Source organism: Ambystoma mexicanum, chromosome 11, assembly GCF_040938575.1.
Source record: "Ambystoma mexicanum isolate Mex_15411 chromosome 11, UKY_AmexF1_1, whole genome shotgun sequence".
In the NCBI taxonomy this organism is placed as follows: Eukaryota; Metazoa; Chordata; class Amphibia; order Caudata; family Ambystomatidae; genus Ambystoma; species Ambystoma mexicanum.
The window spans coordinates 831,779,347-831,798,456 of record NC_090934.1 but is presented as its reverse complement, the minus strand read 5'-3'; the positions used below and the strand labels follow the sequence as shown (position 1 = coordinate 831,798,456).

At 46.1% G+C, this 19,110-nt stretch overlaps 1 protein-coding gene across 1 annotated transcript in view; it reads right to left on the bottom strand.

Moving 5' to 3' along the window:
- OTOG (otogelin) overlaps positions 1–19,110 on the bottom strand; it is a 1,239,067-nt gene that overhangs the window by 163,365 nt on the left and 1,056,592 nt on the right. Inside the window, exon 49 of the mRNA XM_069625375.1 lies at positions 16,984–17,088. Within this exon, the coding sequence (XP_069481476.1) occupies positions 16,984–17,088 (105 nt within the window). The remainder of the gene's footprint in view (positions 1–16,983; positions 17,089–19,110) is intronic.

Here is a 19,110-nt window from a genome sequence, read left to right as displayed (position 1 = left end):
TGGCGTTTTGGTGTAGCAGCATGTGTATTTCTTACTGTAGCATGACCTTTTATTAAATAAGCATCTATGATGAAGCAATGATGATAAGTGTTCTTATGGGTCTGAGCTGGCTTACATTGGAACCCGTTTGGACATGTTTTCTTATTGTGACATGTCACTTTTAATGGCCAAACCAACTGGAATATTTTCTTACATAGGAGTACTGGCATATTGGCAGAGCCAGCTTTGTGCCTACTGCCAGTAATGATAGTATTAAAAAAAATATCAAAGCAAACATGAGTATGTTCTTATATGGGAATACTGGCATATGTTGGTGGAGTCAGCATGAAAATGTACGGGCACAGCCAGCATGAAAAGGTTTTTATACTGGCATATATTGAAGGGACCAGCATGGCAATGCATTGGGACATGTGCTTGTGCAGATTTGGTGACTTACATCTATTGTACTTTTATCATGAGTGAAACAGGAAAACGTGAAGTATTGCCTAGATGAAATTGCCTAGAGTGCGTCCATGTTTCAGACGCGAATGCATGTAGACTCATAATGATGTGAGGATTTCTCACACAAAGACAGTCACCAACTAAGAAGTCATTTTAAAACGTAGGGGAGTGTGAGTGTTGACAGACACAAACCATCATAGTTGCTAAAAACGCCCCCATGTCTCTGTGTCATTTCAGAGCTTTATGTAACGGGAAGGCATCCCAAACGGAACTGATTACACCATTCCTGAGTTTCTCACTCAGAAGACACGGATACCAGAAATCCAAAACGGGGATCTGTATCGACCAACACACAGAAGGCTAGACATACTGGGAGCTCTAGAATAAGTAAGTATCCTTTTGCCAGAATTACTCTTGCGGCCAAGGATAGGTTGCCACTATTTGTCTAAATTAGCTCTAAACAGGCCACTGTGTCTATTTGTTTCTTGCTCTGTAGGAGAGGGTACAGTGTGCCACACTATGAGACAGAATCCTAACTGGGATTGGCTCCACTATAACGCCATCACCCTCTGAAACACCAGTGGATGTGAGCACGATTGGGTAACAAACTAAGATGTTACTGTTCATTAGATTGAATGTATAGTAGAAATTAACTAGCCACCATAGAGGCAATGTACAATTGTTAGTTGTCCTCTGTCCTTATGAAGGTTGGCTAAACTATTGGGGCAAGATATCCTGCGACCGCAGTGAACTACAACCAAAACATGGGTCGACAGACATATCTCCTGTAAATTATATATAGAGACACATCTGTAAAACATATGAGTTTGATTTTGAAATTGTGGTTTTATATTATGTTATGGTGACAATAGACACCTATGTTAGGAATACTTGTTGGGAATGAGTAAAGTATGTATGAGTTGCGAATGAAGTTTGAATGATGGGGTAACATTTGTGAGCTCTATTGCTGTGATTTATAAACGAATTGTTCATGTTCAAAAAATGAAATAAATATCATGTATTGTTAAAAATTGTATTACAATTACATAGAATCTTGTCATCTTTTATCTATTGGTCCAATTGTTGTTTTTGATGAGCATTCACAGCTAACCAGGAACACTTGCAGCGGCCATCTTGGTGGAAAAAATGGCCACCGCGATCCTCGAACGAGTCCTCCAAGCTTGCCAGAACGGCTGGGCACGATAGGTCATGACATCGAGCCATGGAGTGACCCAGCTCGTCCCATTCAAACTCCTTGGAAAGGGATTTGTGCAAGCTTCATTCACAGGCCTTCCCTGCGGGGTCATTGAATAAAGCACTTTGCACATAGAGCTATGAAAGTTACAGATGCATTGAGCGCCCGTCCCCACACCTCACCCTCATTAAAAAAGAGTCATCTTTCAAAGCCTAGGACATTAAGATGTTATGCGTGGCTACGGGTTGTGGGAGACAACATGTGGTTGCTTGTTACATAATTTAAAGATAAACACACCCAGAGACAGATGGCCTCAGCTTACACCTGCACAATAGGTTTCTTCTATCGTAGTGGTAGCTGACTCATAGATACATTTATGACCAGGGAATTTTGTCGATACTAAATTTTGGTCAATTATTTAATTTTCAGGCCTTGCTCATGCAGCATATTGCTCCTGGGTAAACAGGCAGCGCACGCCTTCCCAAGCCATCGCTATTTTGGCTTGTTTAGCACATCAATGCCACAGATAACAAGTACTTTTGTGCCCATTGATCTATAGATATTTCATACACTAGCTGTAGCCTGCATTAGAGATTTTGGTTACTCTGTTAAAAGTGCTACACTATGTTTGTTTTACATATAGGCCCCACGTCGAATCTGGAAAATGACATTCCCCAAATGTGTGATAGTGAAGAAATCACACCTTCCTCTGTGCCTTGATTCTTATATCTGGCTGAAAAGATAGCGCCTGGAAACACTGGTGTTAGACACATCTGATGGTCATGTGCCATCACTTCCCGCAATGTCACTTGGGGGTGGGTTCAAATTACATCACTTCCTGTGATGTCATCAGATGTCAACAGTCATGGAATGTCACTTTAGCTACCCCTGGCATTTTGGTGAAATGCCGTCCCTGATCTTATCTCCATTCTTTATAGAGGTGGTTTATATGATCGATATGGGTCTTGATTCGCATTTCTGGTTGTAAAATTCGACAGTTGTATGGCCCTGTTTGTTCAAGCACCTCATAGGACCCATGACATTTACACAACATTTAGACAACATCTTATTCTCGGTTGTTGGTAGGAGAAAAATAACTTTCTGTCCAATAGAAAAGCATCTGAGTAGGGCCTTTCCATCGTGAGAGGTCTTTTGGTTTTCTTGGGCTTTAGCCAGGTGTACTTGAACTATTGATCTCACAGGAGCCATATGTTCCTTTAAATGTTCAGCAGTCTGAGATAGTGGCAACAGGCCTCCCTCGCTCTCTTCCCAGGACTGTTTTAACATGTCAAGGACATCACATGGCTCCCTACCATACAATAGCACAAATGGTGAAAACCCTGTTGAGGATTGTGGCATTTTTCAGACAGCAAAAAGGGCCCAGGGTACCACAGTGTCCCATTTTTTGCTGTCTGCTTCAACCAATTTCCAAATGACACTTTTAAGTTTTTTTCTAAACATACACTAATCTGTCGGTTTGCAGGTGGTAGACAGAGGTCCTAAGAGTTTTAATATGTAAGATCTCTGCCATTAACCGACTCATGGAAGTAGTTCCTTGCTCTGTTAGGATCTTCTTTGGGACAGCAACTCGTGAAAAAAATGAGATTAGGTGTTTCAAAATCTGTTGGGATATATTACTGCAGAATGGGAAAGTTTATTTTCGGAAAAAAGCAAAAGTTCAGAAGAATAACCAAGATCTTTATAGCCCAAGAAGGTAACTCCCTCCTCTTGGCAACACAATTCACTCCATGGGAAATGATAGCCTTGCCCAAGCATTTAATCACTTTCAACAAAGTTCACAAGGGCATGGGTCTTCCTTGGGATTTTCTTTCTAAGAAAGCACAACTTGGGTGCAGGTACCAGCCTTACAAAACATCTGGTATACTCCCCTGCCAGGTTCTCTCATATAATTCTTTACACAATGTGGGTACAGGTCCCAGGCCTGCAAAGCACTTGGTATACTCTACTGCCAGGTTTGCTTGCAGAATTCCTTATGGATGTGAATCCCAGATATGTTGTTCGCCTGGTATACTCTCCTGCCAGGTCTTTGGTTTTCACTCTGACTTTCTGAATCAGTGCAAGGGGCCATTGGTCTCCCCCAACTACTTCAAGGTAAAGTACTATGACTATGAAGATGATGCTGATTTCAATAAGGATTACTCTCTTCCCCACTCTCACCAACCAATTCACTCTTTCAGGGTAGCTTTGCCCCAGTTTTGGAATCCCATTCCTCTAGCTAGGTTCACTGACAGCATATATGTTCTTTCACTCCACTCGTACGTATCCGGATACTTATTCGGATACTTGCCTCGCTGGACTTGAGCAGTTTTCCACATTCAGCAGCACTAAGCGTTCTCCCTCCTTGTGTTGGAACAAAGACCATCCTGTCCTCCGGTTCCCACCATGGCTTAATTCTTCTTCGCCTGATGATTCCGCTGTCAACTGCGACTGCTTCACTACACAGCCGGTTTGGAGCTCACTTCTGCACCTCTTCTCTCACCGGCAGTGCTCGGCGCCCATGGCTCTTAGTCCCCTCTGCTTCCTGATCTGCCCGACCAGTCAGGAGTGCTTGGGCTGGCTCCCTCTCTTGTCGAATCCACTCACCTTCCTTCGGGGTACGTTCCTGGATTGGGATGCTTTCTGCTCTGAAAATGCACTGCAACCTGTGCTTTCCGTTGTTTCCAAGTCATCTCTTGGAAAAGGAAGCTCTATCCATTTTCCTGCAGTGGCGGATTTAAACTCCGGCCTCCAGGGTGGGGAATGCCTTGGACCAATAATATTCTTCACAACACTAGACTGCGCATTATGTTTCTCACTCTTTCTCATGGCAGTCCTCTTCCACATTTCAGTAGATACTGTTTTACTAGGTGAAAAATGTTTGAAATTTCTGTCAGATGTTTTTACAGGATATAGTAGGGATTTATCAAAATATGCCATCAAGACATGGGGAATAGAGGGGATATCCCTAAAAAGGAAAGGGGGACACCATGTCTCATTATGATGATGCCTGACCGTACCACTGATAATCGCCTCCCCTCATGTGATCCTCCCTTGCATGGCTACCCCCAGGGCCTGGATCAGGTAGTGGCTGCCATCCCCTGGCCACATGAGGAGAGGCTTCCTCTGGGAAAGGAGTGGTGACATCATCAGATTCATCACTCACTGGAGGTCCAAGAATAACGCTTAAACCACTTTTGGAAAGGTATCACAGAATGAGCTGGTCCAACAAAGAATGGAAGAAAGAGAAGCCTACCTGACAACAGAAGGAGAATGTCCTGACCAGTTGGGAGCCCCGGTGACGCTATCATCGAAGAGTCCAGGTAACAGGGAAAGCAGAAGACATGGTAAGAGACCGGGGATAATAACTGGAATGCTCATACTTGTCCCAGTCAAGATCGAGTATCAAGACTGTCTGAAGAGAGTGAGAATCATTACTGGTACGTTCATTCTAATCTCTGTCAGGATCAAGTGCTAAGATTGTCTAAAGAGATTGCGAATCATATTGGGACACTCCTACACATCCCAGTAAGAATCAGATATCAAGATTGCATGAGGAGAGTAAGAATCACAAGTGGTCTGCTCATCCTAGTCAAACACAACGGTCTAAAGTATATGAAGAACTTGCATTTATAGGGACACGCAAACTCATCCCAACCAAGATAAAGAAAGGAAATCTAGAGTCAATATAAAGAGGAAGATAGCAATTCATACGGAAGTGGAAGAGAAGGGGTGAAAGGAAAAGAGCGTAAAAAGGAAAGAAGCAGAAAACTAATAAAATACATTGTTGAGTTAATGAAAAATCCAGTATCTGACCTGTATGATCTGATAAGAACAGTTGCAAGGAACTATCTGCGGATATGGTATTGAATTGAACATGGTGGAAGAAATCCCTACAGGAGAAGGGAGGTATTCTCCTATGGTTTAGTTGTTATAATAGTGGTAGGATCAGTATGGGTTAGTTTGGACAGTGTGGACTGACCTTGGGTTCGATTCTCACTGACGACTAACGAGCACATTTGTTAGGTTTGTTAGGTAGGGAACACCCATAGTGTAGGGAAACCTAGGATTTTTCATTTTTCATTTAATAAGTGTTAAGACGGATTTCTGAACTCTGTCCTGGTGGCGCAGAAGTTCAGAAGGCCAACCTAATTACTTGGAACAGGGTAACCTCTGGACGAGCCAGACCAATCAAGGTAGCGATCGCGGCGGTCAAGACTAGGTCTCAAGAGGGGTGAGGGTGACTGAAAGCCCGCAATGAGCACACAAAGCAAGATCACTTACAAACTACTCCAAACAGTTGTTATATCAAAAATATATACACATTTATTTTAAGGCCTTTAAAACAACGACCGTAGCGAGAAAATCACAATATCACAATATTAAGCCAACACATACCATATCAACACAATATATATACAAATACGACAGTCGCAAGCGTTATATGCACGAAATGTGTAGTCCACCTGCAAGGGAAGGAAAACAGGCAGTGCGATAATGCTTTAGACTCAGTTCGCCTTCAGAGGCACCTAACTAGATGGAAGTCCGAGCTCTGCGAAGAGTGGAGCCTTGTGCTCAAAGTACCTGCACACGCTGGTGCCAACGGGCAAAAGGAGAAGCTCTTCGGAGGAAGTCAGGCAGTTCGGGTTAGTGCACAACAGAAGAAGAACAGGTTCCGCGACTCAAGCGCAGCCTCCACAGTGAGCAGAAGCAGAGCGCGAGTACGGACAAAAGGGTGCTGTTTTTACACAGCGGGGAAAAGCAATGGGCTACTGCAGGAGGGCGACCAGATCCTAGCTATACTACTCACCGGTCCCCGATGCAAGCAGACCCAGGCTTCTCCACGTTAGTTTCAGCAGCTGGCAGGTTCAGAAGAGCCGGGAATGCCTCGTTGTCGTGTAGAGAAAAAAGACGTCCCAATCGAAGAAACCTGCACAGTTTTGTCACCACAGCAGGGCAACGGAGCGGCCATGTGTATCTGAGCCAAATGTACACTACTCACTTCAGACTTGGGAACGCCAAGTGTACTAAGCGTGTGAGAGTGACAAGGACTCGAAATACAACACAACCTGGCGGCGGTTACAGAGCAGGACTCCCGTGTAAGCTGGTCAGTCAACTGGATGGCCCAGAGACGCTTCCGAAGGCTTACTGGCAGGAGATGATGAAGTCGCCGAGAATAGCTGTTCCTGCTATTCCAAAGGTCGAAGCACCAGTACAGGCCTTCTGGTTCGATCAAAGGAGGAAAGGTTTTCACAGGACGACAGCAGTGCAAAGGAGGAGTCCTTCAGCGGGTCACCAGCGATTCCTCGGTCCAGCCTCTTGGTTGCAGGATATTTGGCTCCTGTATTCCTTCGTTCGTGAGAACTCAGGAGATCGACATGGTAGTGGTGTTTCCAGCCCCCTCTTATCCACGGTTCCCTTCGCGCCAAGACGGAGGGGAGCCAATGGGAGATCCGCTCATCAACACACACACCATTCGTGGACCAATCACGGACCACGGTGGTCCCAGGCATTCACACTACCCTAGACTCTCTGGCACCCAGGATGTGTATTGGGACCAGACATCCCAGCCCACACCCCGGAGGCACACAAAAGACATGTAGAAGCCCGCGAAAGCATCCGTGTTTCGCGGGAAAGTACATGCCCAAATAAGGAAGGCCCCGGGTCGCTCAACCTGGGGAAGGTGAAGGGAGCAAGACGGTCAGTGGACAGGACAAACGAGCCTCGTGGTCTGGCCATTTTGGGAGCCAGGCCACCATTTTGGGTTCAGTGCGAAAAACGCGCTGAGAACGCCAAAAGGAGCTCAAAATACACAAAACGATCGCTGCCACCATTCCAATCCCTGAATGACTTGCACCGATCAAATACCATCCTAACCGAGTATCTAGGGTCTGTAGAAGGCTAGAGACCCAAGAGAGCTGTAACTTAGCTTACAGTGCTCTCTTGTGTCATGTTGCACTAAAGCCGCAACATGATAAAAGAAACTACGGGAAACAGCGTTCCCCGGTACTGACTGTCTTAAGGGCATGTCAGTTTCCCCATAAGAAAAGAGCGAAAGCCCAGAGGAGTGCGGCAGAAGGCTGCACTTCTCTGGCAAAGTCAAGAACAAGGTGAAAAACAACAGCAAAAAGTTTAGGGGTTGCCACATGGAAGGAAAATTACCTACAATTACGAAATCTTTCCTAACACTCGCCCCTCCCAGACTATGGACAGGGGGAACTAATCCACCCCTGGATGAGTCTCTTGTTCAGGTCGGTTAAACATTCTGGACAACCCATCAGCATTGCTATGTTGGACACCTGGCCTATGCTCAATAGTGAAGTCGAAGCCTTGTAGACTTATGGACCACCTAAGCAACTTTGGATTCTCCCCCTTCATGTTCATTAGCCACTTTAACGGCTTATGGTCAGTTTGCACAGTGAAGTGGGTCCCATAGAGGTAGGGCCTCAGCTTCCTTAGGGCCCACACAACAGAGAAACATTCTTTCTCTACCGTGGACCATCTGAGCTCTCTGTCCTTAAGCTGGCGACTAATAAAACCGATAGGGTGTTCCTTACCCTTCTCATCTACTTGTGATAGTACAGCTCCTATCCCAGTGTCAGAGGCGTCCGTCTGCACGATAAAAGGTCTTTGATAATCAGGGGCCCTGAGGACAGGGGCCTGGCACAAGGAGTCTTTTAAGCCATTGAAGGCCTTCTCACACTCGTCGGTCCAAGTTACCTTCTTGGGTTTCTTCGGAGTTGTGAGGGCAGTCAGAGGGGCAGCTATGGTGCCATAGTCTGCCACAAAATTGCAGTAATACCCCGTGAGTCCTAAGAAGGCTCTCACTTGGGTTTGCGTAGTGGGGGTAGGCCAGTCTTGTACTGCTTGTACTTTACTGGGTAGAGGCTGTATCCTCCCTCCACCTACTTCATGTCCAAGGTAAACCACTGAGCCTTGTCCAATCTGGCATTTACTAGCCTTTATGGTCAAGTGGGCTTTCTGAAGAGCCTGGAGCACAATCCCGAGGTGTTTCACATGGTCTTCCCAGGTGGCACTGAAAACTGCTATATCGTCCAGATATGCAAGACAGAATTCGTCCAACCCATTCAACACATGATTCACAAGCCTCTGGAAAGTGGCAGGTGCATTCTTCAACCCGAACGGCATTACCCGGAATTGGTAAAGGCCGTCTGGAGTAGAAAATGCTGTCTTCTCCTTGGCATGTTCTGCTAAAGCTATTTGCCAATAGCCAGCAGTGAGGTCAAACGTGCTGACGTACTTGGAGGCACCCAAAGTATCCACCAGCTCATCTGTTCGAGGCAAGGGGTGTGCATCTGTCTTGGTGACAGCATTCAGAGCCCTGTAATCCACGCAGAACCTCAATTCAGAAGTGCCTGCTTTTGGAACCAACACCACGGGGCTGGACCAAGGACTACTAGAGGGTTCAATCACCCGAAGGTCTAACATCTTGTTGACCTCGGTCTTAATATAAGACCGTACTTTGTCTGACATCCTGTATCCCCTACTTTTGGTAGGTACACTGTCTCCTGTGTCAATGTTATGTTTGCACCAAGGTGTCAAACCAGGCGACTGTGAAAACAGGGGGGAAAACTGCCTAAGCAAACTTTTCACCTCAGCCTGCTGATCAGAAGTCAGGTGAGGGGCCACTCGGACACCCTCAAAGGAGCTATCTGAAGGACCGCTTTGGAATAGGTCGGGGAGAGGTTCAGACTCCTCTTCCTCAACGTCTGACGCCAGTAGCAGTGCTGCGATTTCGACTCTTGGGACGAAAGCCTTCAGCCTATTCACGTGAAACACTTTTGGAGCCTGTCCAGGCCTTCCAAGGTCCACTAAATAGTTAACCTCACCCAGGGGCTCCACCACTGTGTAAGGGCCTGACCATTTGTCCTGTAAAGCTCGAGACCTTATGGGATTCATGATCAGGACTTGCTGACCAGGTGTAAAGTCGATGAGGGAAGCTTTCTGGTCGTACCAATGTTTCACCAGCGCTTGCCCTGCCTTCAATTTATCACTAGCCAAGCCCATCAGAAGTACCATCCGTTTAATGAGCCCTAGCACATAATCAACTACGTTGGTAGTAACAGGGGGAGTGGGCATCTCCCATCCCTCTTTGACGATGGCTAAGGATCCCCGTACGGGATGACCGAACAGAAGTTCGAAGGGGCTGAAGCCAACACCCTCCTGTGGTACCTCTCGGTAGGCAAACAGTAAGCATGGTAACAGAAGATCCCATTTTCTTCTCTGAGGCTCCTCCAGAGCCCCAATCATGCTCTTTAACGATCTGTTGAAACGTTCCACCAGACCATTGGTCTGGGGGTGGTATGCAGAAGAGAACTTGTAGGTGACCCCACATTCTTTCCACATAGCCTGCATATACTTCGACATAAAGTTGCTGCCACGATCTGACAACTTCTTTAGGGAAGCCAACCCTAGTAAATATGCCGAGTAAAGCTTTTGCAACTGACTTGGCAGTTACAGTTTTCAATGGGATGGCCTCAGGATACCTGGTTGCATGGTCGACCAGCACCAGGATAAACCTATTGCCCGAGGATGTTTGCGGGTCAAGGGGACCAACGATGTCGATCCCTACCCTTTCAAATGGTACCCCCACAACTGGGAGCGGTACCAACGGAGCTTGGATTGTCGCGCCAACCTTACCAGACAACTGGCAGGAGGCACAACTCCTGCAGTGACTTTCTACTTGCACCCCCATCTTGGGCCAGTAGAAGTGCATGGATAACCTTTGCTTGGTCCTCTTCATACCAAGGTGACCAGCAAGGGGAACTTCATGCGCCAACTGCAGGAGTAAGGGTCTTACAGCAAGGGGAACCACCAACCTCCTATGGTCTCCTTCTGTAGACTCTGTGGGCTCACTATACAGGAGTCCACCTTCCCAATAAATCCTATGCGTCCCAGGAGGTTCACCCTCAAGCTGGGAGCAGGCCTGTCTCCTTAGGCCTTCCAGAGATGGGCACTCACGTTGACCTTTACTGAATTCGTCCCTATCAGGACCTCCTTCAACTAACAAGTCTTTTAGTTCAGGATGATCGTTGGGGTCGAATACTTCAGGCATCGCCACCTCCTCGTCAGGCCCGGGCGATTGACCAACTTCCTCCACCGCAGTGGTAGGCGAGCTCGGGGGAATATTCTCTTTCCCTCGTCTTGACTTGTCGACTCCTTTCGCCTTGGGTTTCCCCTTCGGCTGGGGCGGCGTACTGGACTTGGCCAATGCTGCCCGTGCTTGAGACCGTGTGTAGGGTCTTTCGGCAGTGTCTCCTACGAGCCCTAAAGCTCTGAGATCATTACCTAACAAGACCTTTCCCGGGACGTTTCTCTGAATGCTCACTGGAATCTTGACTGCTGTACCATTTAAAGTAAGATTTACAGGTATTACTGGAAACATACGGAGGGGGCCGTCAGCCAACTTAGTGGGCATCAGAGTAGCTCTGGCAACTTCCTCTGAGTCTACCAAGGTAGAATCCACTACAGTGCGACTGCACCCACTATCCCTAAGAGCTGGAGTATCCACTCCATTGATCAGCACACTGTCTTTAAAGTAGTGCTTGGTATTATCCGGAATCCTAGCATAAGCCTCTGCGACTTTAGGCTCCCAGGAACCCAGGGACACTAAAACTACCTCAGCCTCTATCCCGCTGGGAAATGAGTCTGAGGAGAAGGATGCTCCTGTAATCTCTTCTTCCTCGTAGGAGGAGAAGGCCAGATTAGCGGAGTGGACCCCCAAAGGTCTAACCTTACACCGGGGATCCCCCTTCACGTGGTCAGTTGCTCCACAAGCAAAACAAGATCCATTGGGTCTGTTTACATAGGGAGGCTTATTGTAACCAGAGTTTTGTTTCGGAGGCTGACCTCCACTACCCTGTGAGTTCTCTTGTGTCCTACCCTTATTTTTCTTTTTGTGGCCCTTATGGGAAGAAGATTTGGCAGATTCTCCACCCTCCATATCTTTGGACTTTTTCCCTTCCTCCTGCTTACCAGGATGAGTTTTGTCCTTATGGGACACTCGATGTGACACCCATAAGTCTGCTGCAATGGCCAGCTTCTTAGGATCTATCTCCTTCGAATCGGCCAAATGCTGCTTAAGCTCCGGGGAAGAAGAAGCAAAAATGTGTTCCAGCATGACAAGATGTATAATGCCTTCGAAGGTAGAAACCTTATAACCTTCGACCCAGCCAGTTAAGTTTTTCAAGGATTCAGTGACATAAGATACCCAAGTACCACCTTCCTTTTTCTTATACTCTCTGAAACGTTTCAAATATTGGGCCGGAGTCTTCCCAAACTTTAAAATGAGAGTTTGCTTTAACATTGCGAAATCAGCTCGCTCAGCCTTCGACATTTCCATAATGGCACTACAGCCAGAATGGGGCAGTCTGCTGAGTAACCATGCAATCTTATCAGCATTGTCAACTTGTTGAACTTCGCATGCATACTCAAACGCATTCAGCCAGTCCATAATGTCATTCCTTTCCTCATACACACTGAGCAGATCTTTCGGAAACCGTGGATGAGAGGAAGCCCCAGACCCATGTCCAGGACCCTTGGACCCATTTGCAACCTGAAGCTTGGCCAGTTCCAACTGGTGATCCCTGTCTTTCTGTGTTTCTGCCTGTTCGATTTTTAGTTTGGCTATGCTGAATTCAAGCTCCTGCTGCCTAAACCGCAGCTCTTGCTTCTTGAATTCAAGCATAGCCTCCCCATCAGCACTGGCAGAGGAAACATTAGACATCACATCCTCCCTGTCCTCGTGGTCGCGATGGATCAGTGCAGCGGCAGAACCGTCGGTTCTACCAGTGAGAGCAACCCCACCACCTTCTGCACTGTCCTCAGAAGTTATAGCGTCAAGCTGCGCTTCTTGCCACGCCACGATTCTTTGGATCATTTCCAATTTCGTGCCTTGAGAGGAAACACCTCTCTCCGCACACATCTTCTTCAATGTTTCTGATTTGGAAGCATTTAAAGTTAACAAGGTATTTGTTTCCATACTGTTAGATAGGACTATGGCCTTTTTAAAGTTATACTACAACAATTCACTACGTGTCCTGGTTGGAATAACCTGAAATGCCTTAGTTCGTGCGCAACACTGGATACCTCCAGTCGTATCCCACCGCTGTACACCAATTTGTTAAGACGGATTTCTGAACTCTGTCCTGGTGGCGCAGAAGTTCAGAAGGCCAACCTAATTACTTGGAACAGGGTAACCTCTGGACGAGCCAGACCAATCAAGGTAGCGATCGCGGCGGTCAAGACTAGGTCTCAAGAGGGGTGAGGGTGACTGAAAGCCCGCAATGAGCACACAAAGCAAGATCACTTACAAACTACTCCAAACAGTTGTTATATCAAAAATATATACACATTTATTTTAAGGCCTTTAAAACAACGACCGTAGCGAGAAAATCACAATATCACAATATTAAGCCAACACATACCATATCAACACAATATATATACAAATACGACAGTTGCAAGCGTTATATGCACGAAATGTGTAGTCCACCTGCAAGGGAAGGAAAACAGGCAGTGCGATAATGCTTTAGACTCAGTTCGCCTTCAGAGGCACCTAACTAGATGGAAGTCCGAGCCCTGCGAAGAGTGGAGCCTTGTGCTCAAAGTACCTGCACACGCTGGTGCCAACGGGCAAAAGGAGAAGCTCTTCGGAGGAAGTCAGGCAGTTCGGGTTAGTGCACAACAGAAGAAGAACAGGTTCCGCGACTCAAGCGCAGCCTCCACAGTGAGCAGAAGCAGAGCGCGAGTACGGACAAAAGGGTGCTGTTTTTACACAGCAGGGAAAAGCAATGGGCTACTGCAGGAGGGCGACCAGATCCTAGCTATACTACTCACCGGTCCCCGATGCAAGCAGACCCAGGCTTCTCCACGTTAGTTTCAGCAGCTGGCAGGTTCAGAAGAGCCGGGAATGCCTCGTCGTCGTGTAGAGAAAAAAGACGTCCCAATCGAAGAAACCTGCACAGTTTTGTCACCACAGCAGGGCAACGGAGCGGCCGTGTGTATCTGAGCCAAATGTACACTACTCACTTCAGACTTGGGAACGCCAAGTGTACTAAGCGTGTGAGAGTGACAAGGACTCGAAATACAACACAACCTGGCGGCGGTTACAGAGCAGGACTCCCGTGTAAGCTGGTCAGTCAACTGGATGGCCCAGGGACGCTTCCGAAGGCTTACTGGCAGGAGATGATGAAGTCGCCGAGAATAGCTGTTCCTGCTATTCCAAAGGTCGAAGCACCAGTACAGGCCTTCTGGTTCGATCAAAGGAGGAAAGGTTTTCACAGGACGACAGCAGTGCAAAGGAGGAGTCCTTCAGCGGGTCACCAGCGATTCCTCGGTCCAGCCTCTTGGTTGCAGGATACTTGGCTCCTGTATTCCTTCGTTCGTGAGAACTCAGGAGATCGACATGGTAGTGGTGTTTCCAGCCCCCTCTTATCCACGGTTCCCTTCGCGCCAAAACGGAGGGGAGCCAATGGGAGATCCGCTCATCAACACACACACCATTCGTGGACCAATCACGGATCACGGTGGTCCCAGGCATTCACACTACCCTAGACTCTCTGGCACCCAGGATGTGTATTGGGACCAGACATCCCAGCCCACACCCTGGAGGCACACAAAAGACATGTAGAAGCCCGCGAAAGCATCCGTGTTTCGCGGGAAAGTACATGCCCAAATAAGGAAGGCCCCGGGTCGCTCGACCTGGGGAAGGTGAAGGGAGCAAGACGGTCAGTGGACAGGACAAAGGAGCCTCGTGGTCTGGCCATTTTGGGAGCCAGGCCACCATTTTGGGTTCAGTGCGAAAAACGCGCTCAGAACGCCAAAAGGAGCTCAAAATACACAAAACGATCGCTGCCACCATTCCAATCCCTGAATGACTTGCACCGATCAAATACCATCCTAACCGAGTATCTAGGGTCTGTAGAAGGCTAGAGACCCAAGAGAGCTGTAACTTAGCTTACAGTGCCCTCTTGTGTCATGTTGCACTAAAGCCGCAGCATGATAAAAGAAACTACGGGAAACAGCGTTCCCCGGTACTGACTGTCTTAAGGGCATGTCAGTTTCCCCATAAGAAAAGAGCGAAAGCCCAGAGGAGTGCGGCAGAAGGCTGCACTTCTCTGGCAAAGTCAAGAACAAGGTGAAAAACAACAGCAAAAAGTTTAGGGGTTGCCACATGGAAGGAAAATTACCTACAATTACGAAATCTTTCCTAACAATAAGTAACTAATGTGAGATGGCAAACCAGAGTCTGTGTTCTTCTTCTGACCCGCCACAATATTCAGGATGAAATAGATGACCAGAGTAGCACACTAATGCACCACAATAGCGGGTCATACGACTATTGCGTCAAAAAATTCAAACCTAATCCTTTTATGCCTTACATGGGATAGGTGATGAAAAGATGGGATTTAGAGATGCCCCATTATTCTCTCCATTCCAATGTCTCATTACAAAAAAATATGAATCCTGTATTGAAGGGAAGTGCTTTCCTTTAGCATAGCAAAAATGTTCAGGGAACATTTTAAAAAATCGTTAAAAAGTGGCAGATCATTAAGGTAATTTTTTTACAAAGTAAGTGGCGGGATTTACTCTGAGGGCTGTAATAAGCAGGGCGCTAAAATGGGCAGAATTTGTAAAATACCACCTGTATTAACTTTGGCACCACAGCTGTAAGGTTGGCCGTAGCTGTTCAGAAGAGATTTTTGGAACAGATCGACAAATTGCTTTGCAGACAGTTGTACGTGTTTTCCTCTGGGGGCATAGCACCATTTTGATGGAAGCCACAAGATGACAGGACCTCTTCAGGGAGCAATGTCCTTCAGATAAACGAGTAGGAAGCCCCATGCTGTACGAGCAGGCTCGCTGTGTGGATTTGCATGCTCATGTAGCGGCTCACCTTGCTTATGTTTTCCTTTTTTCCTCCTTGTGCTGGCCTGCTATAGGCTAAATGCCAAAATAACACTATGACTGCTCGGTCATGCTATAATAAAGAGAAACACATGGCAAACAACCTGAATTTCTTTTTCAGCTGTTGAATACAAATTTTGGTTTCACACTGTGCATTTAGCAAACAGCGTCCATTGTCTAAATGTCATATTTAGAGTAGTGTGATGCATGGACATGAAGTAAATCATGTACGTGTTTACAGCGTGGCTCTTATTTCACACTACTGTTGGAGTTAGTTGTTAGAGCGTTACTAGAATGAAAGACCTGCCCAAACCCAGGAAAGGTTGCCAAGCGAATAGAAATGTAGTCTGCATCGAAGATAACCCTGATCAAGCCCTCTGGAGGATATATGGATGCTTCGCACTGCAGATTAGGGCATGGGTATTGCTAGCCTTGGGTGGAAAAAGAACACTGTGGCATACCCCCTAGGAGTATTTACTCGTTTTAGATTGGTATACCAAGCTCCTGATCCCCAGAGCAGCTGCCACACATTCACAAAGACATGGTGCATGCAGTTGGGCCCTCGGGTAACCGAGTGGTTTAGTGTGGCTCGATTCCAAGCAATCCTACCTGATGACTCCACTGCAGAGGTGTAAGCAGAAAAATAAGAGACATACATTGAGTGCACTCTACACACACTCCAAATCCTCTCCTGTGTGCCACTAAACGATGTACTCTGTGCATGGTGTGGGCCTACTTTCTAAATCAGCCCCCCACCCGGACCCCCGGCTGACCCCGTGTAGTTTACACTCGCTATGAACTTCTGCCCGCACGTGCTGTGATGTGTAGGTTGTCTTCGGCCACAGATTCCTAGTTTATTGATGTAGCCCGTATGACTTGCATATTGCTCTCTTCATCCTTTCTTCCAAGCTTCCATACACTGTGTGGCATTAAGGAGCACTTGTTATTGGATATGTTTAATATGTTCCCGCGCTTAAGAATTTGTAGAAAGGGCATTACTGCTTTTAATATCAATGCACTGCTTTATGTTCTGTCCTAGTACACTTTATTTTATCGGTCTAGAAGTCAATGAAGCCTACTGTAGACCAACTTTCGAAACTGCTTAACACAATCTTTCACGGATTAAAAAAATGTCAGCCACGTGGGTATCTCACAAGAGGACTAAAGGCAGTCACTTTGGTTTCTCATAAGACTCAAGACAGCCACTTGTGTATCTCATAGGACTAAAGAAAGCCAATTAAGTATCTCTTTAGAAGGCTGATGGAATCTGACTGACCTCTTGCCATGGATATTCAAATGTAGGCATATGTTTTCTGGGTAAAGGTCATTTGTTTTAGACTGGTCATTTGTTTTAAACGTAGTTGAAAATGCCTTGAAATGTGTTTGCAGTGTGCTTGCAAAAATGCCTGCGGTATGCTCACCTTGTGGCTGGCAAGTGTTCCATTAAACATGGGGTGCAGACAAGACACATTCCTGCATCTACCGCAGCACGTGGATGCATCCTTTGGCGGTTCATATACTTGGTTCTGAAAGTTAAATGAAGGGCATTCTTGTTAGTCATGTGAACATCATATTTATTCAAAACACGGTGCTGTGCAAAACTGATAAAAAACATATTGTAAACACAAAAGTGAGATAGAAGACGTAAGGCAATGAAAGCACATTACAGAGGTACAGATAGGTAAAAAAAGCAAATTCAACATTCCAATAGAAAAGTGAGTAAAAGGAAACAAGGAAACAATCTAGAAGGCTAAACCAGTGTCATGTAATAACCTACAAAACGAAAGGTCCTACAATGTCTTTGTAAAGGTATTTTATGTTTATTTTTCTTTTACAGGCCTGTCCCTTGGGATGAATAATTATAAACAATCTGCTGTTGGGATTGACACGAGAACAGCTACTACATAAACACATGTATAAACTACGCCTATTTAAGTAAATGCATCGATATATACATAATTAACAACAAGGCCAGCAAATGTCCCACTGCCTGTCAGTCCTTCTCATGGCTATTCACTCTCAATGAACACTCTTTCCTTGACCTAGGGAAAATAAGTGTATCTTTGTCTCATGTTCATGCATTTTATTTAAATTGGGGTGCTGCCCCACATGAATAACAAGTCCGAACACTCATATTCGAGCATTGATATGTACAAGAAGATCATGAATACTTTGGAATCAACTTCTACGGATACAGAAATCATTTTGGTCCATGATGTGAATGGTTTGCCATTCTGCCACTTGGAGTGAATGTTTCAGGGCTGCCTGCTCACCTCGGGGACAGGATGATGGCGTGTATCCTGGGTTCAAGACCTCATTCGGGTTGACTCAGCACTTCACCCTGCCAATCCTGAAGATCGATACATTGAGTACTACTTTGAGGTAATAAAGACTATGGTAAGTAACACCGTTTAGCAAGCACTTTGATATTGGATTTCCACTGGTACCATTGATATTTAAAACACTAGTCCTCCTGTTATTATAGTTGGACAGCCCTGTAGAAGTGGGATCAACTGTTGTTTGAACACTGCACAATAGGGCTTCTTCCTCGGACACTGCGATGGGAGAATGCAAAAAGTACGCTTAGGTCATGGACCAGAGGTGCTGATCTAATTAGTTATCTCCGGGGCAGTCCCTGCACACTTTAGTCTACAGGATCATCGTGGCTGACCTGCCAAAGCCCACTCTGTGCATGCAGCTTTTACAAATTCCTGGCGTGGTCTATATATTATGGCAATCTTGGGCACTGCTGGGCTGTCTTTCTCTGATTGGTATGGGGCAAATCATGAAACCCCTCCACAGGGCAAAACAAAAGAACACTTAAATGGCAATACACGGACTCCATTCCCAGTGCACCTTTCTCTAATAGATGCCAGGTAATGTTATTGCATGGACATGTACCCCAAATAACAATGCATGCAGGCCTATCTGGACAAGTTTATTTGAAAAAAATAATAGGACCACAAAGGAAAATAATCTGCAACATATCAACGAAAGATAAAGGACAAGAAACTCTAAATAAGAAATGTAAACCTGTTCAAATTGCTCCACTATATTACCTGGCCCTGTAAGGCTTCCACAGACCAAGGTCCTCATTACAATTTTGCCGGTATCCCGCTGATAATTTCGGTGGGATTATTAGATATAATGTATCCACCTTATTTGCGCACCTAGCGAGTGTACCAGCTGAGTACTGACTGCTCACCTGCTCAGAACGCTGCTTCAATGCTCTGCAGATTGAAACTATCATCTTAATTTCCAGCTAACCCTGTTTGAACAATCTGGCCGCGCCCATCCTCTTGTGATGACTACAAATTGAGCCCCCATGTGCACCAGTGCGCGCACACCTAGCGAGAGTACCAGCTGAGTACTGACTGCTCGTCTGCTCAGAACGCTGCTTCAACGCTCTGCGGATTGAACCTAGCATCTTCATTTCCAGCTCACATTATTTGAACAATCTGGGTATACTATCTAACACACTGGACTGTAATTGTCAACTGCAGTTATCTGCAAAAGTTAGCTTGAACGCTAACACTATATTTTCTATT